Consider the following 24932-nt stretch of genomic DNA (forward strand, 5'->3'; position numbering starts at 1 on the left):
TATGAAACTAATTTTATACTTAATGGTGCAACCTCTTTGTACTTATAAACAAAAAAATCATTAGCACATTGCAGTCATAGTGATAGTAATAACGTAACTCGCCTGCTCATAAGGAATAGCAATTTATCCAATGGATAACTTTGAATACCAAATGTAAAGGCGTGTCAGATTGATATGCATTAACTACATGCGTATGACATGTACATATGAGAGAAAAACGGCTTACACACACACACATACGTCTATATTTAAACGAATTAAGTTTTATCAGACGTCAACAATGTATTTGAAACCCATATAATTGTTATACAGACGTCACACATTATCGAACTAGGAAATTTACGCATTGTGCTAATAATTTAAAAAGATTATCATTGAAATTTACGTGTCGTGCAATGGGATAATAGAACTGTTAGGGTAGGCACACGAGTCTAATAATAGACGTTTATGTTTCAAATTTTTTTCTAATCACCCTTTTTGGCACTGAATGTTACGAAAATGTTATGTTAGAAAAAATCAGCAATTTAAATATCCTTACTATTATTATAAATGCGAAAGTGTTTGTTTGTCCTTTTTTTCATATGACAACGGAACGGTTTTATAATATGATTTTTATGTCTTAAGATAATTAGAAGGTTAGCGAGTGACAAAGGCCACATTTCATCATGAGAAAACGTATCATTCCCATGGAAAGATTCAGATACGCATTTGAATCACAACGAAATTATTAAATTGCGATAGATGGCGCTATACTAAAACGTATTTCTCTAAACACACTAAAAAACTAACAAAACAAGTAGATCGGTAATTTACTTAAAATATACTGACGTCAAAAATATGATAAAATTGTAAAATATTGTAAAATCTAAACTGTATCATAAACAAGCCAATATAAAAATGATTAATTACACGCTTAATCTAAAAAGGTGGAGGCAAAAATATCCAATGTAGTTCGCATTATTATTTAAATCGTGTATCGTTTCTCTAATTACTACGAATCTATACTTTTTTAGAAATGCTATAATGAGCTTAAAATTTCTTTAAATAATTTTATAATTAAACATGTCACTTCACACTATCACAGATCATTAACTACTTTATATGGTTTACCGAAATATTACTGTTTTAAACTAAATTAGGCACTTCGTTAAGAAAATACTGAGCCAGTTTTAGGGTCAACGATTTCAATATAATATACGTACATTTCTAAGCTACATTTATAATTAATGAGAAGAAAACTCTTATAACTAATTATTGCGGAAAGTGATGCGAAAATTATGATAACAATATAATCATAATTATCATCAGCCTAAAGACGTAGGAGAAGACGACCAAGTACAACGAACTATGGTATTTAATTGACATAAAAAGGCATACTACTAAGTTCCTTACTGGCCAATCTGGCTGCCCTGTTCAAAGTTACGTTACAATGCGTGTGCAACGCTTCCAACATGTCGCTGTCCTTTTTACTCCAGACATTTTCCATGGCCGCAGAGAAAGCAGTACAAGAGTACGTGCACAGCAAACTTATTAAAATACACACTCTCATTCTGAGAGCGTCACTCGGTTGTTCTAGAAGCTTCAGGAAACGGAACGTTTTGTCGTCGAACAAAATGCGTTCTATGACGTCAGCGTGTTCGGGCAGGTCCTGGAGTATTGTGATTAGAAGACCTACGATGTTTAATACTATTCGTGGCGTTTTTGTATCTGTAACAACGATTAGGACAATACTAGAAACGAAAGTCAAAAAATTACTGTCTCTTTCATACGCATAAGCTTGCCTAGGCGCGAGACAAATGGATATAATTTTCATGATGCGTATATTGGGCGCTCATTTACACACACTACATAGACACAACATAAGTGTGTTCAACGTGCCAGCTTGAGGTAACAGACGTATAAGTGTAATGCTTAATGATTTTTTTTCAAACAGCTCTAAAAAGCAGAACCTATCAACAGGATCATCTTGATTTATTTAAGAAAGAAATTCGTATCATTTTCAAGTCCATTTCCTATCAAATATTAATGTGTAGTAGTGAAGTATGAGGCAAATTATATACATCTGTTCCACTGATCGATTTTATGGACAAGTAGATGATCTGTATCCTGCCATACCGAGACATTTTTTAGACATACATTAGAACAGCCTAATTCTACTTACACATATTCAAGAGCCGCGTGAACACAGCGTGCGCGTGGTGCATCGCCAGCGACGTGGCGAGCTGTCTCACGGCCCGGCACGAGCGGGCGCAGAGCCACGCGCACACTTCCAACATGCGACTCACACCGCGTAATCTTTTGAAAAATTATATCTTTTTATATATTTTTTAAGTTCGGAAATGGTACTGTGTAAAATATAGTTAGCCCAGGAAATAATGACACCCTTTGAGGGTTGGTACTTCTTTTTATTTGTATGTAGGCTATTGGTCACTAAAATTTCCTACATCGCCCTTTGTAAGTTTGTATATTTTTTATGTTCATCAAAATCAAGTCGATTCCCTTAAAAATATTTGTACAGATTATAGATTACCTTTCCTCAGCCCCGCTATCTGTGTCTTTTGTATCCTTCATAAGAGTATTTATAGCAGCAATAAAGTTGTATACGACTTTTGCTTCTAGGTAAACCTGACAACAATATCGTAATAATATTATATAAAAAAACATGTTATAGACATGAAGTCACTTAATTAAAACGATTTTTTTTTTTTTGCTTGACGTTTATACAAAACATTTTGGTTGTTTCTTCAATATTTCATAAAAATTTATTTACAATTCAGAAATATTTATCTTATTCATCCTCGGCGCAAGGTGGCTCTGTATTCTAAAAATAGTCTTTGTGACTGCTTTCAATTACACTTCTTTTGGAAATTTAAAATTTTTTAACAGTTATCGTCATTATTCAGTGTAGACAAATATACCAAACCAAAAATAAACAAAGTTTTTGAGTTATAAATGATTTAACTAATATGACATTGGCTTTATTAAATATATAGAAGACACATTATACCAAATACACAAACAACAATATTTCCCAACACACTCACATCTTGTATATTAAGCAGAGTGTGTCTCGGCAGCGAGTGGGAGAGAGACGGCAGCGCCAACAGCGCCGCAACGGCGCCGCACACGCGCGCGCCCTTCGCGCCGCGGGCCGCACTCCCCACAACACCAACCACCATACTCACCTGACACAAAACCATTTGAGCCTTTTATTTTTCATTTATATTATAGTTTCAGTATTACAATTAATATAACCATTTCTATTAATTAGAATACTAAAATTATAAGCATTTGTAGTCTTTTGCACACAGAAGATGTGCGCATGTATAATGTACATGCTTTTGTATATATTTAAACGTTTATCAGATTTTTATAATTAACCCACGTCATTTCGTCTGTTCTCAAATAGAACTTATGGGTAGGTAAGCCGCTTCGTTGCGTAAACTAGGCTCCACTTTCAGTACTATGTTTAAAATAAATAGTGTAAATAATTGCATGAAGCTGAAATATTTCTTACTATAAATGTGCTTAAAAAATCAGAAGTGTGCCAAGAACATTTTTTACTGTATATCAAATTTAACGCCTGAATACACAAACGAATCTTTAACCAAACTTTGGCCATTGTGAAATATAATTTGGCTGAGTATTTTTTACAATTACTGTCAAGCCTATATTTGCAATTTTGTTTCGTAAGTCTTCAAACGTAATGTTATCTTAGCGAAGTGAAGAAATAAAATGATTATTGCTTCGGTATATTTTTTTTAGATGTTTTTTGTAATGATTTTATTTTATATGATTTAACTTTAGATTAAATTTTAATAATGCCATATGACTTAATTTACACATTTAAACGACATAAACTGAATGTGTTTGAATTTATTGAATAACGTCTGAGCATAAAATTGATGGTATAATCACTACATAGTATAAAACAAAGTCACTTCAAGCTTTATGCCTATGTGTATCTCTAAAACTGTGCAACGGATTTTGATGTGGCTTTTTCAACCGAAATGGATGCATTATTAACATTGTTCGAAATTAATAATGAAAATTACTCTATTTACATAATGAAAATTTTGTCAAATATGAAATTATTAATTACGTTACAAGTTACCGGTAATGTACTCAATAGCTCAATCGGTTTACCGATTAACCTGATCATTTTTGTACTGTATAAAAAACGTTGTCATATGGCCTCCGTTGCCTTTTTAGAATTTCGTCTGTTACCTATCCCCTAGAGCGACGAAGGGTAGAGGAAGATTTACGTGTCAGTTACATTGAGCAAATTACGAATAATAAATCGCATAATGTAACTAGTCGTTATTAAAAAAATATACTATTATTATTAAACCTGCACACAATACCTACACAATACTTATAATAAAGCGATCCTCTGAAGAAGTATAGACAAATTATCGTAATTAGTCCACATCCACAATTCCCTCATAGCACTATACACGTCAGTAAATGCAGCCGTGCGTAGGTGGAGCGGATCGCTAGTACCCAGTCAATGTGTACATGGTTGCATTCAATGAGAAAATTTTCATTTTATTTATTTATTAATTTAGTTCGGGAAATATGAACTCGGATCAGTACATTTAGATTTTTCCATCAGATAATAAGACGCTTTGGTCAACTTCACCTGTGAATCCATTTTGTTTCTAAATGGGCAGATTTATTTCAAACTTTTTTTCTGATGAGGATCGCCAGGATTAAATAATTTCCTTACTTATACTCGGTATAAGAGCAAGCAACTGCTTTCCGAACCGTTGTAAATGTTAAACTATGTAATGACGATTAAAATGTGCTTCTATAAGAAGACTAATTGGATAAATACATTTTTGAGTTTCAGTTTGAGTTTAAAACAATTTATTTGATTCTACCGTGTTTTTTTTTAACTTTATTAAATATTTTTTATTAAATACTAGATAATTCATAGTATTACCATGTTTAATTGAGTCAGAGATTCAACATCACCCTCCATAACTTCTGTAATATTGGAGTTCAAAAATGCTTCCCATTCCTCCAATTCTATAGATGATGGTTCCTTAACTGAAATAAATTTAATGTGTATACAGGTTGGATTTTGAAAAAGTGAATGTTATGATTGGAAGTAAGATAACTGTATTCAAACATCGAAAACTCCCTTGCTACACCCGAGAAATAGCATAGAACCTATTAAAATCAAGGCAAAAATGTTCCTCTATAATAGGTTTCTAAAAATCTGAGTTTTTAAGTTCATAACAACAATAATTTAAAATACCTTCTTCTTTTTCCTCTACCAAACAAATGTCATTGTTAGCAATTTCCTTCTCGTCAACTGTTTCTTCGATAACCTCAATCTTTTCAGTATCCTCATCTTTATCTTCTTTTGCATATTTAATTGTTTCTGTTTCTTCTTTACTTATTATTTCCATGGCTGGTTCACTTGTACGTCTTTGATTCTCACTTTTATTTTTATCTATACTCCTACTGAAGTGAAATGATCTCTTAATACTTCTCGTTAGTCTATTTCCACCGCTTCCAAATCTCAGTTTATCTTTCGAAAACTGCAATAGCTTCTGTTTATATGACGGAGGTACACTCTTACTTAGTCCAGCACTAACATCATCATTACACTTAACAGCGCTTTTAGGATTCTCCAAGCTTTGCGAAGCTGTACTACCAGCTTTCTTTTGTTTGACATCTTCACCATCTTGTTTTTCCACTTGCATTATTTCTTCTTCTGTTTCTTTAACAACAGCCTTGGCATGTTTTTCTTCATCAATTTTTTGCATTTTCAACTCTTGTTTATTAGCTGCCATTAATTGTGCCATGTTTTTTTCGAGGTTACATACAACTAAATTCGAGTTATTCATTACATTGAACTCGTGTCTTAGCAATTTGGCATTTGCAGCTGTTATTGGTTGCGACTGGTCTTCGTCATCAGTTTTTAGACTATCTCTAACACTGAAAGCACTAGTAGCTCGAACACTGTCGTCATCAGACATTGGAATACATTCTAGTGCTTGCATAACACCATGAACATTTCTCAGATCATGTTCACGACCCTGGGGTTTCGTGTTTGTCTCCATTTTAGCCCTTGTAATAAGAAATATATAAGTTAGTGCCCAGATGGCTCTGATATTACTAACATTACAAATATATGTTTAATTTGTTAAAAATCAGTATGCAACAAAGCAAATTCAACATATGATATGTATCTTAGAGTTATAAGACATCATTTATAAAAAAGAACTTGCAATATAACATTGAAATAATATCAATATTACATACTTTGAACTTTTACTCATCTTCTCAGTTTGTAAGAACTTGGCTTCTTGTTGGCTATAGGATAATGGTTTTGTAAATGGTGAATCACTCTGGATATCCTCAGGAAGAATAAGAATATGGCCACAGACAAATGGATGTTCTAAAATTTCTGGCCAGCTCATTCTTTTCACTGGATCCTTGTGCAATAAACCCTATAAATATATTTTTCAAATTTCAGCACCTTTTCCAAAACTTATATTATTGAATAGGTATAAATCTTTAGAAGATTAAATTAGGTATGTCAAAAAATAATACATAACATAATAATAACCATAATAAACATAATATAACAAAACTTTTCCCAAAAAGTCAAATAAATATTATTTTTTCAGTGAAGAAGTTACTCAATTTATTAAAAGTATAATTAAAATGTAACAAATTTGTACCTGAAGGAAAGACCGAGCCTCTGCACTTATAAAACTAGGCCACTGGACAGGCTTGTGCCTAATCATTCTGACTAACTGCCATATCGACATTGTACAAAAGGGAGGTTGTCCTGCCATCAATTCATACACTATACAGCCCAGAGACCAGAGATCAGCCTGAAATTAAAATATTTTTTTTTTTAACAAAAATTGTCAGTCTTCCCTGGGGAGGAGGAGACACTGCAAAGTCGAAAATTGGACCGAATGACATTAGTAGTAGACAGTAGTTATCAAGCATTAATGTGTTGATAAGAATTCAATGTAAAAATTCATGAGTTGACTTTCTAGATCCAAATACCTGATGGTCATACGGCTTCTCATCAATCAACTCAGGAGCCATATAAAGTGGAGTGCCCTTGATGGATGTCAGTATATGAGTTGCATTAGTCATTATACGAGCTAAGCCAAAGTCACACAGCTTTGCACGGCCTGTGCTATCTAGTAGCACATTTTGTGGTTTGAGATCTCTGAAAATATATTATGACAAATATTATTTGTGCTCTAGCTGTATGTTAACTGAAAGACTTGGTTTTAACGTCGAATTAACATCCTATCCTACCAATATTATAAATGCGAGAGATAGTGAGGATGTGTGTATGATTGTTACTCTTCCAAGCCAAAACTACTGAAACAATTGCAATAAAATTTGGTATATAGGTAGCTGGACAACTGGAATAACATGTAGGAAAATTTTTATCTCAGTATTCCTATAGGATACAGACTTACGCGGGTAAAACCATGAGCCGCAGCTAGTATAAGTATGTTAATTTATAAGATGTCGTTTAAAAAAGAACTTGTAATATAACAATTTAAATAATATCAAAATATATTACATAACAATATAATGTCACATTTATCCAGTTACAGCTATTTTCTTCATAAAAAAAAATAAGATTTTAGATTACCTGTGAAGAACTCTATGAGAATGTAAATAGTACAATGCGGAAACTAAATCCCACGTTATCTTTTTGACTTGATCTTCATTTAAGCAGCCCTCTTTTGCAAGAATACTATGCAATTCCTTTTCTGCATATTCTGTGACAACAACTAGTTCTGATTCTGTATCAAAACTATCAATCATCCGAATTATGTTGGGGTGGTTTAGCTGCCGTTGGATATCACATTCTTGTCTCAAGCTTTTTAGGTCTTTTGATGATCTCCCTTTCTGAAAGAGAAATGAATTCTCAATTTAAATATACGCATTATTGCTATATTTATTAAAATAATAGATCAATCACTTAAATTTGTTGTTACAATTTTTGTTTTATGATGTGTACTAACAAACCTTTCTTATAACTTTTAAAGCTAATATAACATTCGTTTCTTTGTGCTTTGCTTTAAAAACCCTTCCAAAAGATCCTTCTCCAACAAATGAAATAATGATGTAGTTTTCCATTTTCACTTATGTACACATTTACAAGTTTAATAAATCTTCTAAGCAAAGCTTTAATATTTTTTCTAGTGAACACTATAATGTATCTTAAAGTTTATTTTTAACATGAGTAATAACAGAACAACGCTCAAATTAAAATGATGTAAATCACATAAATAAGTCAGCTTGGAAGTTTAGTTACTTAGAAAACTTTACACCAAATTCTTAAATAAAAACACTTTAATTGTAAACACTAAACAAGAATGTCAGTGATTTTGAAATAAATTGTCAATTGTCATCTGTCAGAACATGTCAGTTAGGGATGTCCAATTTTGAAATAAAATCGAAAATCGATAATATTCTGGCGCAAAAGATATCGACATATAACAAGCAACAATTTTTTATTTAATAACTATATCATATATACCATACCACTACTACCATAATACTATGTAAAATATCGAATCCATGTATTTAATAAATGTTACGGGATTAATTAAAAAAAAGAAAAATATTTTTTTCGTAGTTTTCAGAAAATGTTTATAAAAAAGTGGTCGAGGAAACATTTTACTGTCCATGAAAATATTAATAATATATAAAAAATGGTGGGAAATAGCAATTTCTCAACTGTCACCAAACGAAGCTCTCCTTTTTTATCATCAATCACAGACCTATAAAACAATCATTATAAAAAGACTTTATATGTATGTTGTAGTTCCAATAGACAAATGGAAAACAACGTTTTATACAATATGAAATGGTAAGTACAAAATCAAGAAATATGACATTATTGTAATAAAGTTTCTCTGTTGCGTTTACATTTGCTAGGTTTTTTATCTCCATTTTTTCTTCCATCTAGCCAGTCTATAACAAACTATAGTAATCATAAAAAAAATTATTACATAATAAAGTGGATATTCAAATATGATAATTTGAATAATTAAACTCGTTTTTTCGAACGGTCTTTTGTAGGCATGTAAAAAATGAGCTTTGACAAAACTATATTTTAGAACACTGACGTACCAAAAGGATAGACACCATAAACACCGGCATATTGTATTTTAAAACGGCAGCAGTCGTTTATAAGCAGTATATAAGCCTTTATAAGCTTCATGTTTTTCGTTCACTCTCACGCTTACACAAATATTCTTAATCTCGCTAGCTCATAGCCATAGATTATACACTTATATACTGGTACTCATAGCCTTACAACAACAAACAAATTTCTCTTTGAGGGAGGAGGCAACGGAACAGACACATCACCTGGTGGTTAGTGATCAGCGTCGCTTAAAAACATAATACAATGTATTACTATTTGGGAGCATATATATACAAGTGCATAAGGTATCTTTAAATGTTAACCCGTAAACCGTTCTATTATTAATTAGAAATAGAAGTAAAGTATTTTTTCGCTAAGGTTTAAAAAGGGAGTAATACCTCCATTAATTTTAAAAAATTTCGTTGTTAAAGAACTTGTTCAGTTTCATATTAATTTTATTGCTTACAGATTAATATTGAGAGTGAAATAAAATAATTAAAACACATAAATGATTTTTGTTTAACTACAAAAATTACATTTTAAACCGACTTCCAAAAACGAAAAGGAGCAGTTTCTATGTTCGTCTCTATGTATTTTTATTAAAACTACACTCAGGTTCATTCCCACAAATCTAAGAACATTAATTAAAAGTTATTAATAGATATGAGAATATTATTACATTATATTCTGTCGCTTCGGCACGATTAACGCCAGCTCACACCAGGGAACATAGCTATCACACACCCCCACAGAAGATCGGCGTGAATATATACTTGTATATACTACTGTATTTGTTCGGTGTGAGGGTATCTTTGTTTGTTATGTATCTTTTTCCTTACCCTTGACTATTCAATCCTTTATTCGCGTCGTCCATTCTTTCTCTTCTGCCTACCTCTTAAAAGGGCGCCCAGAAATGCGGAATAACATCTCAATGTCCGATGTAGCATTGTATAAAATCTATCGATGAACAAAACGTCTTTGTAATATTAAAGTAATACATACATCTATACATATATCTATATTATACATACCTACATTATTGTACATTATGTTACAAATTTTATTTGGTCCTTAAAAGTATCGAACTCGTCTGCATAATTATTATTATCAGATCATATACGAATGTATCCACATTTTTATCGTTTAATACAACGAAAGTAAGGTTTCACTCTTCAGTACTCTTGATTCAATTGAGACTTCATCGTGAATTGCATCGTAGGTACTTATCGATAGTCAAAAACTGTATACTACTAAACTATATATTTCTTGCAAATATACGAGCAAAAAAAACTTAAATGTCTTTAGTGTCAAAATATTTTTCAGATTTAATTGTGTTATTTTGATCGGCTTCCGGCTCTGTATACATAATACTCTGTTTACATATAGCATGTATGTAGTAGGTTTAAATGCGAACCATCTAATTACCAGCCCACACGAAAAATGATGCGTCTTTAAAATTTTAGATAACAGCTGTAACGTTAGATTTTACGCTCCGCTGAAAATTTAAAACATGAGTTAGCACTGACTATTAAATATCTAGTTTCCTGTCAATAAATTTCAGATCAACATTAACGACAGAACTTGAAAATATTTTATGCCAGTTGCAAATTTTTTTGTCTGTATGTAAGCCTTTTGCGTTTTCATGGGGGTGGTATATATTTATAGACATAAGTTTATACGTTTGTAGATTGGACAAACAGATAAGTTCTGTAAAAATCTTTAACTTTACTTAATAATATATAACTATAACTTTACTGAATTTCTTATACTTAATTTTTTTATTGTTCAGCCTTTATTTACAAATGTGATTTTTTATATTATTAATAATTAATAATAATTGTGTATTTATAATAATTAAATTTAAAAATCAAATTGTACAAGCAATATAGTTCATACCGAAATAGCAGCCAACAGCTGATGGTACAATATTTATAACATCGCTGTCATATTTGTAACATTTGAAAATATTAAACTTCGTGAATCGCTGTATCTCATTAATGTCAACGTTACAACACATTCTTTTCCTTCCTATAAACATAAATATCTGCCAATAGACATTAACAAATTGACTACTTATATTATAGCATCATCAGGGTTCTGGATAGGCTCATGTGCCTTGTCATAATTTTTTATTCTTTGTATATAGAAGAGTCAAGATGTTAGACATAATATATTGATTTGAATTATTATACAAGTTATTTGGTACATATTTTTTTTATTTTGTAAATCTCAAATCTTCAGAAATAACTTATGCTTTGATATAATCTATATCTATAATCATTGCTATATGTACATCCAACAAATCCTCAACGTGTTACAAAATAAATATAACGAAACCCATTTTCGCAGCAGATTATTAATGATTTCCAGCTGCTTGCAGTACCCTAAACGATGCGTAAGTACACGACCAGATGTTTTAATTTATAAGATAATATTATTGACTCTTGTGTAAAACGCTCGTAAAGAAGACGGCCCAGTCGCAATATCGACACACAAAAATGCTCTGCGGCATCCAAGCGGGATTTGTTAATGCTTTGTTGTCTATCATCTATTTATACTTTTATTTTGCAAGCAGCTGTAAGATATAAAGCTCCGGATCGCGTACACAATAAATACCAACTGGGCCGTAGCATGGGCCGAAAGCATTTATTTCACGTAAAACGTATTGCGAAGCCGTGCACATTCTGTAAACAAACGAATCAATGTGGGTGTATGTGAGGACAATATGATTTCAATTCTCATTCTGTGTAATTAAAAGCTATTCTTAGATCCGCAAATTGAGGTTTTTTATGTCATAGCGGGCAGCTGAGCTGGTGGTTCGCCTGATGGTAAGCGATCACCACCGACCACGAACATTCGCAGAGGTAGGTAGTGCCTTTGCGAATATATATGCAATGAATATATATAATGCCTCACTACCCGCTTTTAAGGGGTAAGGGAAAAGGAAAGGATTGACTACTGGAAAGAAGAATAGACTAGGACGGGTGAGGAAAACTAAAGGTAAACGGACCTCCATCTCCCCCACTCACCGTACGAAACGAGTGGCATGTCACTATTTCACGCCGGTTTTCTGTGGGGTTGCGGTACTTCCCCGGAGCGAGATGGTCCAATTCGTGCCGAAGCGTGCTCGACTCCCACATATAAAATTGAGTGTGATTTCGTTTGCGTTACAAGGGCTACTTAGCTATGATACTTTAATACAATATAATTCCAATGCATTGATAACTAAATAAATGCGATGCCTTCAATGGTGTTTATCGACGACTAGTACAATCATTTCTTCGAAATTTTAACGCAAAAGAATTAGAGGCATGCAAGTGGATGTGTTATGAACTATATGAGTATTTATTAGTTGCGTCCCAAAAGCTTAGCCACAAGGCTTTATATTTCACCGGTATTTTTTAATGAGTGTCGATTACTAAAATAAAAGAATGATAAAGTCGAATAAAAGATTTAGGTCGTATAAAAGAAGTTTTTTTTTTTCTTTTATTCCTGAAAAATTCAACCTAAATAAAATAGAAATCATTAATGTAACTTTTGCTTACGAAATGCTAGCAATGATAATATACTTGTGGATATTATTTTTTTAAACTAGCTGTGCTCCTTCCCTCCCTCCTGTATCACTCACGTCGTACTGTATAGCCTCTAAAGCTTTGTTCCACAAGGACTATGTAATGCTGATAAAAAATTGGACGACCTCCTCTAAAATTCAATGCCACGTAATATATTACTATTCTACACGATGTTCAATTTATCTATAGAGATTTTGCTATGAAACATCATATTTGTTGTGATGGTATTCTACTTCTACACTAGTATTATACAGAGGAAAAATTTGTATTTTTGTTTGTTTTTTCGTTTTTTGTTTGTATTGGATAAACCCAAGAACTACTTTACCAATTTTAAAAATTCTTTCACCATTAAAAAGCTGTACCTTCACTGAGTGACATAGGCATATATATATACCACGGATGAAGCCGGGGCGAACAGCTAGTCCTTTATAACCGAGTATTATTCTTTATATAGATATGTACAAAAGACCTTCACAAGGTTGTTTCTCTTAATGTTCCTAAAAATAGATAAACCAATTAAAATATTACCGTATGTAAAGCTACGTATAACCATTACTGCGATGTGTTACTTCCATTAATAATGTCTTGGAAATGATCTTATTTTTATTGGCAACTGTCGGGTGTTAATGGCATGACTGAAATAAATTTACGCGATACAATAGGCAATCTAACTATGTTAAAAGACCGAATTATTTACGTAAATAATGCTGTCAATTAAATGTTTAAAAAAATTGTCGTGTCGGTCTAATAGAATATAATTCTCTTCCTACTAGCAGCATGGAAGTATTATTGAGAAAAGGATTTTATATGGGATTTAATCTACCTTCTGTAAAGCTGTATTTACAAAAACAATTGAAATCCGATCTTAAATAAAAACACACCCGAAAATGTTACTTAAGACGAAACATTCCAACATACAACATTACTTCAAAAGCGCAATTAACGTAAATAAACATTTACAATGTAAATAATAAACGGCTATACTGCAAACAGCTCGACGGGATCTATAGGTATAATATTCAATGCGCTATGGAATCAGACGGGCGCTTGCTTACACATCGATACCACGATCACCGTGTTTACGTTTTTCCTGACCACGTTTTCGACTAAAAATATGTTAGCATCCTACCGTTTGAGGGTGACGCTATTGGTCGGCGCAAGCGGAGGAAACCGTGGAGCCGCTGTGGGGCCACCGATCCCCCTCCACACCCGCGCCGCCTCCCATTTTATGTGAAAGTATCTGAAAGGCCGTACTCGTAAAGCAGCAGAAAATAACCCTGAACGCTGGAAGTAAAATATTTCAGGTCAGTCGTGTTGTGCGTCTCACAGTGCTAACTAGTGACATCAAACATGGTTCTGGACACAGAAGACTGGGTAGGTGGAGTTATTTAAATTTTTCCTTAAATTTGGAAACGCGATTAACTGAAAAAACTGGAAGCGCATCGTATGCTACGACCAACAACTGCGTTTCATTTATGTGCAGTGTTTGTTACCGTCGTTGCTTTAATTATATATAATTTAGAGTTATAATTTTTTTGATGTCTCGTCATAAAACATAAACATGCTATTATAAGTACATAATTCCATGAATTTTATAGAACAAGATGATTTTTTAATAACTTTTTTTAGATGATTATGAAAATAAACATTTCTCTTAAAAATTGTTAAGCGAGAAAAATGTATTATTTTACTCACTTAATATATTTTTATTATTTCATGGACCTCTATGTACACTTACACTACTTATAAATTTAGAATGACGATAATGGTAAAATTTAATTAGGAATACGTAGATCTATCTAATTTGATAAAAAGCAATTTAGTGCTTAAATATAATTGATACAGATGGAACGATTGTAGAAAAATATAACTGCAATATGAAACAGGTTATTAAAATTTGTTGCATCTTAACTTGTTTGAATTTTATAAACTAAGGAGCTACTTTAATCCTAATTCACTACACTGAGACTGATTACATTATGATCATAAATTCAAATTACCTGAGTCCTGAAATCGAGAGCACGCAAACCAACGATTCTATTTCGGTTTCAATTGCACGTAAAATAAATTTATTACGTTCTACCGACGTGTGCGTCCATGGTTAAACCATAGTTATCATATTACGATTTAGTCACTTCTTCACATTAATTAGGGCTTTCATATCCTTTTCAAAACAACGAGTGAATATTATCACTGATTGGCAAGAAATTCACGGTAATGAATTTCGCGCGTTAATTATGTCGTCGATTACAACGCTGAAAATAATGACAAATTGTCGTCGCGACGTATTCGTCATGTATAAAACTATTACTGTGATTTAGTATAAGACAGGTGATCATATATTATGCATTCATCTGTTCACACAGAAAATGAATTCGTACAAATAGAAAACAAATCCGTAACATATTTTTCTAGGTTTTTAAAAATGTTTTACTTTTAATTGAATTTATATATACTTCTGTAATACCTTGACGGTTTTCAATAAAATGTTAAAAGCATCGTTAATAAATTCTTTACATGAAGATTGCATGAGCCAAATCTGCGACACTAGTTTAGAATTAAGATGTCAGACGAACATAAAATATCATGCTATTGCAATCGTTTTCAATTTGCTTTGAAGAGTCTAAATCCGTAAAAGAAAAGATATTCTTAGATCTGGATAATTAGCAGTTGAATATAGAATTGTACTGCAAAAAAAATCGGTTGTGTTTCAAAGTAAACTGTTAATTTTTTACCTGTGGCTTAATTTTTTATAATATTTACAAAATATTCCTCCACTTAGAGTAGAGACCTCTACGTAACTTGAAATAGTTAATTATTTTCTTTACCCTATAGCACTGATCTTTCTACTAGATAAGTTATTTATGTTAATTGCAAATGTAAGTTTCATCTCAGTTTAACTAACTACATATATTAAAAACATTATAAAGACTTTTGATTAAATTAAACAAATATGTGTGAATAATATTATTTACTTAAACAAAAATAATAAAAAATATGCTATGTATGTCTTAAGAGGCTCTTCTAATTTATATTTATTATTTTTTCAGGCTGATGAGCTCCCCCCAGAACAAATTGCCGGTAAGTTTTAAAATTCTTTCTCGAAAGTTCTACACAATAAAACACTGTTTACATGCACAATTAAACCTTTAAAGTTAATTATTGGAAAGCGGCCAGGAATACAATAGACTTAATAAATTTTACAGACAAACCTCGCGCAATGAATTTATTTTTTCAATTCGAGTGTGAGTTTAATTTGCGGTCTTAAAATAGCTGAAAGCGGCTGGAACGGGCGTGGCGCCTAAACATTCATTACTTGCGTTTATTAGATCATCGGACACACCCTCACAATATTTTATATTCATAGAACATAGAACAATAATTTACATTCAACATACAATAAAATAATAATTTATTATAGAACAGATCTATAAATCTATCACCACTGAAAATCTTTCGACTTTTGCTGATTAGTCGTAACTCACTGTTATGACTAATTCACAATTACTAATTCAAAAAGAGGATTTTTCCTGTTCTACAGTTTCAATGATAAATTTCTATTGATTTTTCCCGCCCTAATGAAATATTGTAAACACTTCGTTAAAAATCCATCGGAATTAAACTACTGCATATAATTAAATTTCCTAATACTGAACGATTGACGTTCGATATTTATTTACCTCGGCCCTCAAGAAAGTTAAAACAACAAAAATTAATTCTTGCAGTCAAAAAGTTTTAAGTGACGCTTTCCACAGCTGTCACGTTTTGCTGAGTGACGATTGTGACAGGTATATGTTACCGTTTTTAAAATAACGGTCTTAATGTTTTTATGTGACAAATTTAGACTCTGCTTTTTAAAAGTATTGCTTACTTGTGCTTTCAACTCCCGGGTATGTAGGAAAAAAAAAATCCTATTATAGACATCGTTCTATCTCTTATTTGTTTCTTTATGTGAGTGATTAAGATTAATGGATTTTCAATAATCTGAAAATATACATATGCATTCATATATATTATCTAATGCTTATGAATAAAAATAAACCACCATTAAAAAATACACTGACCATTGTTGATATTATATGAACGTACTTTCGTTTTTTCACCTACATCATATCATTATGATTTTAAATATCTATTATATCTTCTAATTAATAACACATCTCTATTTCTTTTTTAAAAACAAACACTATTGCTTGAAACAAATGTTTCAATTTTATCTATTCAAAACTTAGACCGCAAACTGGCAACTTTAAAATACCGCGAAATTTTTAGTTAAAAAAGTAGAGCTTTTGTTAATATTTTTAAGACAACTTTTATAACTGCACAATTTATTTTGAATCTAAGTTCGTTTATCCATACGTAAGTTTACCCAAGCATATTTGTTTACGAACCAATAAAATTCTTAAAAATGAAAGTACCCATTACTCAATCGAATGTTTATTTTCTTGTCTTTGCGCTAGTGATTGACGAATTGGCAGTTAGCTAGGGATAGTTTAAAATACTTCGTGTATTTACGTTAATACAAAAATACTCATACATAAAAGACATAAGGGAAGTAATTTGTGAAAGCGCAAGCTTTTAAGTTTGTTGTTTGTAATAACATTAGTTTTGGTGTGAGATCGGTCGTGGCGCGGCAACACGGCTGGATGGTTGCCAACGTACCGCGAAAACTGACTATATCATTATATCGTCATTGTTTTACCAAAATCGTGTATACGATAAACTATTTTTATGACAGAAGAGTAACATCAAAACGATCTATGTTTACCTGTTACAAGTAAATTAAATTTATTGTATAAAGATACTTCCGACCCCATTTGAGGTTATTTTGCGTTTTTATCATCTAAGATTTTAAATTTACAAATCGTATATAATTGTGTGTATAGTATTTTATTTTATACTAGACGCTACTCCCGGCTCTGCTCGGATATCAATGTTCCTGTTTTATCCCAAGGAAGCATTTAATCGGGATAAAAAGTATCCTATCATCTAATAAAGCTTATACCCTGTATTTATATCAAATTCAATAAAATCCGTACAGTCAAACAATTAAACAAACACTCACGAATAATTCATCTTTCAAACAAATTTAAAAGAAATTTTTTTAAAAAGAATATAAGCTCAATTAATGGATCCATTCAGTGGCAATGATGCCACATACAGACACAAGACATACACATAGACACGTCAACTTATAGCCTCGTAGTTTTTGCGTCGGGGTTAAAATCGATTTGCATACAATTTAAGAAAACTCAAATAAGTATATAAGTATGGACGTAAACTGCGTGTCTTTTATTATACTTACTACTTTTAATATGGGAGTAGAGCGTGCTACAAATTGGGCCAGATCGCAAAGCGATATGAACCACGTCCCCATAGAAGATCGGCGTGAAATAGTTGCATATTCTTTATGTTATTCTTTTTCCCACATCTTTTAAAGTCGTTAATCTATTAAAAGAGCCAAAATCCCCTGCAAATGGCCTTACGTTCCTGAAAATGATCATGGGCAAACGCTTACCATCAAGCGACCCAAAAGCATATTTGTGACCTATGAAAAAAAATATATATAATTAGAGTGGTACAAATCTATTGAATACCCATACAGTATATGTATGTATTATACCTATCCAGGCACACAAATATAACTTCTTAAAACTTTTATAGGCATTTCAATATATCGGTAGGAAATTTTTTTGGATGCAAAGACTTAAAAATTAATGTACTAGGTTCAATTAAATAAATAATTGCATCATGTCACTTTGCTACGACACGCACATAAATCTTATGCGCTATCCCATATGTTTTACGTATTCAATTTAGCACATTATTTGCCAAGTGTAATTAACAACGTGTCTTCGCGCTACATACAATGTAATGTGGCCAAACGCATTAACTTAAAGTGGCATGGCAATTGACATAAATAGTATTGTTTTTTTTTAATAAAAGTAAGAACATGATTTATATAACTCATGAATGCAATGAAAAGCCAAATCGTAAGAAAAATATATCAACAAAGTACATTACTACAACAAAGTATTATTACAATCAAATATTCCGACGTAAACACATATGTAATATTAATTTCAAGAACATGAAAAGCTTCACGATTTTATAGTTTCTTATAATGACATTCTCAAAATAACTTGCTTCTGGATAAATTTGGAAAAACAACTGGCCAAGACGGCCTCATTTCGAAAGACCACGACCACGAGGAGATCGTGGGATGATAATTAATAAACAGCTAAAAATCTAGATATAAAAAAAAAACCGCAATAAACCTCATGGGTGTATGTGACAACTGCCAAGATATCTCGTTGATAAAATTGTTCCCGACGCTTTAAAATGAAAAAAAGTTCTAAAGAATATTTCGATGCCAAATTATGATACAACAGCTGCTATGTTTTACTGACAGTTCCAGAACTTCCATTGATTACTCAAATAACATAAACGAATATTTAAAAATAGGAATACAAGAATTACCTTTGGTGATTAATGAATAATGAATGAAATGATTTGAGAATAATATTGAAAAAGCATTTATTTCGTAGATTTATTGTGGCTGTAATTTATTTAAGTATGTCTCTATCTATCGGAATACTATGAAAATTTGTGGTAGAAAGTGTCCTAGTCTTTACAATAAATTTATTTCTTTCCTATAGGCATGGACCTCAAATTCATAACAAAATCATATAATAAGATTATGTATATTTATATAAATTTAAATTCTATTTTTGTTAGAAAAACAATTTTCAATTAAAATACGCATATTACATACAATCTTCTTGAAAAATTGCGTTACATTTATTATTTGATAAAAATATTTGCAAGCCGCACAAAGCTCAGCTTTAGTTGTATACGATACCTGACCTATACGATATCTTAAAATTGACTCAATAAAAATTACAAAATACAAGAGGTTCTTTAAAACTTTTAGATAAACATTTCACATGGCGATGCAATGATTATAGTCTTTAATGAAATTGTGAAAACTCTTTTTTTTAAAATACAAAGCATAGGTATTTTATCATTAACTGGGTGACTAAACTAACGAAATATTAAAAATGTTTCCAACGATTTATCTTTCATCTAAATCATTAAAACTGCGAAAGAGTTTATTTCTGTAAGTTTCGGTTGATATTAGCTTTTATTTATATAAATAATGACGCACGTTCTGAAATATAACATTCGCAGGCAAATTACGATGAAATTTTATTACAACAAGCAGTTGCCAGCGCACATTATACGTTGTCTTGTAACCTTCATGAGTTAAAAAATGATGAACTCATGTTTAATATTAATATTTTTCATCGTAATGTTCTTTCAATCAGATGGCCGAGTAAAATAAATTATGAACCGGGTCACAAACGCCCAAAGCTTTTATTTATTTGTAGGCGTGAGTAAAAACTGATAGAACATTTTATAATTACTATTATAAATCCCGCTGATAATTGTTCTCGTTGGAAGAAAGGTTAAGTGCAGTAAGCGTCTAATAATAATTTGATGATGAAGTCGATACAAAATCGAATGAGTGTTAATGCAGTCGTTTGTTATTTATTGTCGCTCTATATACACTTCACGCACCGCGCGGGGAGCTGCAGCCCAAACACCACGCCGATGCACCCAAAATAACTATTGCACAACTAAACTTATTCGCACTGCATCCAGGAGCATTGAACTGCTGTCCTAATCTAACTGCAACTCGCCTCACGAGCAGTGCACCGGGCATTGTAACTACCGGAACAATCTAAGCTCCTCCGCACTTAACACGAAATTATTGTACTAAATAAATTAGCTAGTGAAATTAAACAATGAGCGGATTAAATGTAGAGGGTACGTGAGGCATTTAAATTGAGAGTATTGTGTTTCAGAATTCAGTGTAAAAATTATGATTTGTGTTTTTTTGCAGTCCTCCGTAAGGCCTTTGACGGCTTTGACCACAACCGCTCAGGAAGTATCCCCTGTGACTTCGTTGCCGATATCCTGCGCATGATGGGTCAACCGTTCAACAAGAAAATTCTGGAAGAACTCATTGAAGAAGTCGACGCTGACAGTGAGTATTTAAAAACATATCTGCAACGTGCCTCAAAGAAAAAATAAAACCACTGATCAATTTCTGCAATAGAAAAGAGTTCATTACTAGTTTTTATAGTTTAATATCTTTCAGAATCCGGCCGTCTTGAATTCGGTGAATTCGTAACGCTCGCTGCCAAGTTTATCGTAGAGGAAGACGCTGAAGCTATGCAGAAAGAGCTCAGAGAAGCATTTAGGTTATACGACAAGGAAGGCAAGTATTACCTTATTTTTTAAATTTATATAGGTACATTTTTTCTTGTTAGTTTTAACCTAATATTTTTACAGGCAACGGTTACATTCCCACCTCGAGCTTGCGTGAAATCCTTCGTGAGTTGGATGAGCAGTTGACAGACGAAGAGCTCGACGGACTCATCCAGGAAATTGACACGGATGGCAGCGGAACAGTGGACTTCGATGGTAATTCCTTTAAACTTCTTAGATATTCAATGTATTTTAATTTGAGGCCTGTATTATGTATTCACTTTGCCAGTCCATTTCTTTTTCACCATCGTAAATCCTTATACATTACCCCCACTTACTTAAAGCGGGCAACGATTTTGTAGTGTCCTACACAGGCGAGCCATCAGCTCAGTTGTCCACTCTAGCCGTAAAAAAGTAAATGCATGTTTGTATAAAGTTTAGAACATTTTATATGAAAATCATATATTTGGATATGCAGTTCCACAATTTTTCTCGTAAAAATATGCTTGAAATCAAGGAGAAGTATAATTCATATACATTATTATCTTTTTTCAGAATTCATGGAGATGATGACCGGAGAATAAACATAATGAATCCAAAGCTTTTTTAATATTATTTAAAATACTTTAAGTGTATACTATAATTTAATTTTCGGTACTTCAACCTTTCGAATCTAGGAAACATCGAACAGTAAAAAAACTTCAATCCATCAATTAGAAGAAATTCACATAAGTAATATGTATGTTAATGTACAAATCCATATTAATTTACTCTCGTTTAATTGATGTGTGTGGCTGCGTAATGTTTATATCTACTTTTTAATAAATCTTTTAATACATAATAAAAATTGTGTTTCTTTCCACCAATTTCGAATAAACCAGATGTAAAACGAACCTAGTGTTCCAAAAATAACGATCAAAAGCTTTATCTAACAGATATTTCACTGAGATAAAAATAATGAATTCGCTGTTTTAAAACCGGACGCCAAATTGTCCTAGATTATTTGATGTCATAAAATATAGCAAGTTTGGCTTGCAGCCAGTCACAAGTAATGGGTCTATTTAAACCCCACTCCGGAGTACAAGGCATAAACTTCTAAATTCTCAACATCGCATACGTACTATTAAACCATCAATACAGTTTGCATTATTTAGGTTTGTAATAAAAGACCAGCACGATTTGTATAGAAGAATATACCACTCGACAACAATAATAAACTAGACATGGAATGTGGAAATGGATTATAGTCATAAAAATAAAACATGTTATGAATACATTTTTATTTAATTACACAAAATGTTTCGAAGCCATTTCGCATAAGATAGGTTTGTTTTATACTTATTAGTTATATAGTATTATAACATACACAATTAGCAGTGTTTTATTAACTTCTGTGGTTTTGTAAAATACGTATCGATTATGGATAAGAAGTCACTCAGAACTCACTATAGAAGTCATACACACAAAAATAATTTAATCGTCTAAATACACGATTCAGTTATATACAAACAAAAACAATTGCTAAATAAATAAAACCCATATTTATTCAAAATCATCATTTAAGGTTAACTATAAAGAATATTATAAAAAATAAATTAATTTTTGCTTGTGCATCATTTATTTTGCGTTACTATTAAAAATAATTGGATATTTAGTTATACAATAAAATTAATAACTTATAAGCTTACTTAAAACGTAAGCTGTTCTAAATAAAATTCATGATACAATGCTGCATACAGAAGATATTTACATTGTTTATAGATAACATCAAGTATTGAAAGTATACAGAAAATAACATATCTGCCACATGCAACATCATAAAATCTCTATGCAAGGCGCATTAAGGTATTATCAAACATAGAGCAAGATTTATGCTATTGATAACATGAATTATAGAATATTCAGCAACACCATATATTCATTAAGTTTTCGGACCTATATTGGATAACATTGTCTCAGATTAAAATAATGTCTTTGGAATTTGGATAATAACGCAAGTTAATCGCGTATAAACCTGTAAATTTTTGCTCTAATCTGATTTTACACAAATGCAGTATATTCTTAACAAATAAGTAGATATTTTATAGGAATGAAAAATAACTAAAACGAAAAGCGTCAAAGTACATATTCGCTCTTTAAAAATTAATTCAATAAATTTGTTTTCGTATTTCCCGTAACTATGTAGACAATACAATATGTTAATGCAGTTAAAACAATATATTATTAAATACTTACATAATTAATAATTATAATATAACATTAATGATCTCGATTTTTCTTTCTAAATTGAATATATCATTAATTTTCAATAATTCGTAAGCATTATAAGAGAACCACATCTAAAATTTTGTAGATATTTTGGCGTAGGGATATATAATATTTCATATGTAATATCACGATAAATACTATTCATATCTACGTGATATTTGGTTAAATTAATAATTTTAACAAACACTTTTTGATGGCACGCTACGTATTCATGTCACAGTCACGTCAATAAATACGTGTTTAATAATGTAAAATAAAATTATTCTAAAAATATTACATTATACAATATATATTGTAGAAGAGTCATCAAAATCAATAAAGTTCATTGGTAACGCATTTATAACTAAATTTTTAGTCTTCAAAATGTTTCATCCATACATTTTTGGTATATATACAATTTTACAAGTCTAATGGAGAAGATACATTGATTTATTCCAAGAAAAATGCTCATTATTTTTTTAATTATAATACTTATAGAGTAAATATTATTTGCTATGAAATTAAAAGTATGTCAACTAAGCATCAAATATTGTAGTTTTACTTGTCATTTGTTCTTTCTATTACGAATTAAATAGCTTCTTTACTTCGGCTACTAATATTCTATGTATCTATATTTCGAAAACTACCTAGGAATGAGATCTCAATTTGAACTATGTATTTAAATCATCTATTTGAAGTCGTAATCAAAAACTTAATATCACATAATTTGATAATAATTCAATATAAACACACTTTCACCTCATGTATATATGTGCGGTTTTCAGTTGTAAGTAAAATCACCTAAATATAACAACCAGCAAGAAGCAATAAATACTTTTATTTATATTCAACCATAAAATTACTATTAACATTATAAATACGTTTTCTCAACACAAAATATTTCTCATGTTACATATTTATACGTTTATAAAGAGTTATAATATTAAGAATTATATAGGAATGCTTATATTAATAAGAAGCTGGTCGTTAGCGAGGTAATATTGAGCTATAGGTGGTGTTATTATTACTATGCGTTTGATTATTACCTAACTATAAGTAGTTCTACGAATACTGTTTAAGTAAAAAGATCTTCATTCCATAATCAAACCCGTTGCAACTTTCAGCCGCAACTAAAAGGCAGTGCGTCGTCGTTTCCCTTTGAGAATCCCGTAACAAGCTGTAAAGAAAAGATTATAATATAACTAGCTGACCCGGCAAACGTTGTTCTGCCTTACTCTTATCATTTAGGGGTATGAAAAATAGATGTTGGCCGATTCTCATAGATACCGGATAAGCACAAAAAATTTCATCAAAATCGGTCAAGCCGTTTCGGAGGAGTATGGCAACGAAAACTGTGACACGAGAATTTTATATATATAGACTAGCTGCGCCCCGCGGTTTCACCCGCGTAAGTCCGTATCCCGTAGGAATATCGGGATAAAAAATAGATGTTGGCCGATTCTCAGACCTACCCAATATGCTTACCAAATTTCAGAGGAATCGGTCAAGCCGTTTCGGAGGAGTATGGCAACGAAAACTGTGACACGAGAATTTTATATATTAGAAGATTTTCATAACAAATTAATAAACTTGCATATTCGTTTAAATAAGAATTCAATTACATTTCAATATGAAACTATCAATAAATAATTAAATCCCTGATTTTGTTAGTAATTTACGTTGGGCATAAA

The 24932-nt window shown here is 31.6% G+C and overlaps 3 protein-coding genes across 4 annotated transcripts in view; 1 reads left to right on the forward strand and 2 right to left on the reverse strand.

The window, feature by feature from the left end:
- Positions 1–899: 899 nt before the first annotated feature.
- Positions 900–8362, reverse strand: LOC119835302 (serine/threonine-protein kinase fused). The gene is made up of 11 exons (XM_038360044.1): positions 8023–8362; positions 7643–7902; positions 7036–7204; positions 6699–6854; positions 6277–6464; positions 5264–6081; positions 4946–5052; positions 3045–3185; positions 2531–2625; positions 2162–2295; positions 900–1707 (listed from the first exon to the last, which is right to left on the reverse strand). The coding sequence occupies exons 1-11, from the start codon at positions 8131–8133 to the stop codon at positions 1355–1357; spliced, it is 2532 nt and encodes an 843-aa protein (XP_038215972.1). The 5' UTR covers positions 8134–8362; the 3' UTR covers positions 900–1354.
- Positions 8363–13966: 5604 nt separating this feature from the next.
- LOC119835010 (troponin C-like) lies at positions 13967–21835 on the forward strand. Of its 2 annotated transcripts, XM_038359589.1 has the most exons (6): positions 13967–14094; positions 15771–15801; positions 20627–20770; positions 20885–21004; positions 21079–21210; positions 21550–21835. In XM_038359589.1, the coding sequence occupies exons 1-6, from the start codon at positions 14071–14073 to the stop codon at positions 21576–21578; spliced, it is 480 nt and encodes a 159-aa protein (XP_038215517.1). In that variant the 5' UTR covers positions 13967–14070; the 3' UTR covers positions 21579–21835. The 2 variants fall into 2 exon arrangements, with proteins under 2 accessions (XP_038215517.1, XP_038215518.1); XM_038359590.1 differs by lacking the exons at positions 13967–14094; positions 15771–15801 and adding an exon at positions 20332–20550 and having other exon boundaries at positions 21550–21578.
- Positions 21836–22257: 422 nt separating this feature from the next.
- The window catches only part of LOC119834989 (BMP-binding endothelial regulator protein), a 39451-nt gene continuing 36776 nt past the window's right edge, over positions 22258–24932 (reverse strand). The window contains exon 8 of the mRNA XM_038359568.1: positions 22258–24418. The gene's annotated coding sequence lies outside the window, so the exon portion shown is untranslated. The remainder of the gene's footprint in view (positions 24419–24932) is intronic.

This window comes from Zerene cesonia, chromosome 20 (assembly GCF_012273895.1).
Source record: "Zerene cesonia ecotype Mississippi chromosome 20, Zerene_cesonia_1.1, whole genome shotgun sequence".
Classification (NCBI taxonomy): domain Eukaryota; kingdom Metazoa; phylum Arthropoda; class Insecta; order Lepidoptera; family Pieridae; genus Zerene; species Zerene cesonia.

Excerpts from the sequence above, each read along its gene's own strand:
- LOC119835302 (XM_038360044.1), bottom strand. The coding sequence starts at position 8,133 with ATGGAAAACTACATCATTATTTCATTTGTTGGAGAAGGATCTTTTGGA. Across the intron at positions 7,205-7,642 it reads TCTCATAGAGTTCTTCACAG|AGATCTCAAACCACAAAATG; the intron begins GTAATCTAAAAT and ends ATATATTTTCAG. Across the intron at positions 6,082-6,276 it reads AAGATGAGTAAAAGTTCAAA|GGCTAAAATGGAGACAAACA; the intron begins GTATGTAATATT and ends TCTTATTACAAG.
- LOC119835010 (XM_038359589.1), top strand. The coding sequence starts at position 14,071 with ATGGTTCTGGACACAGAAGACTGG. Across the intron at positions 14,095-15,770 it reads TTCTGGACACAGAAGACTGG|GCTGATGAGCTCCCCCCAGA; the intron begins GTAGGTGGAGTT and ends TTATTTTTTCAG. Across the intron at positions 15,802-20,626 it reads CCCCCCAGAACAAATTGCCG|TCCTCCGTAAGGCCTTTGAC; the intron begins GTAAGTTTTAAA and ends GTTTTTTTGCAG.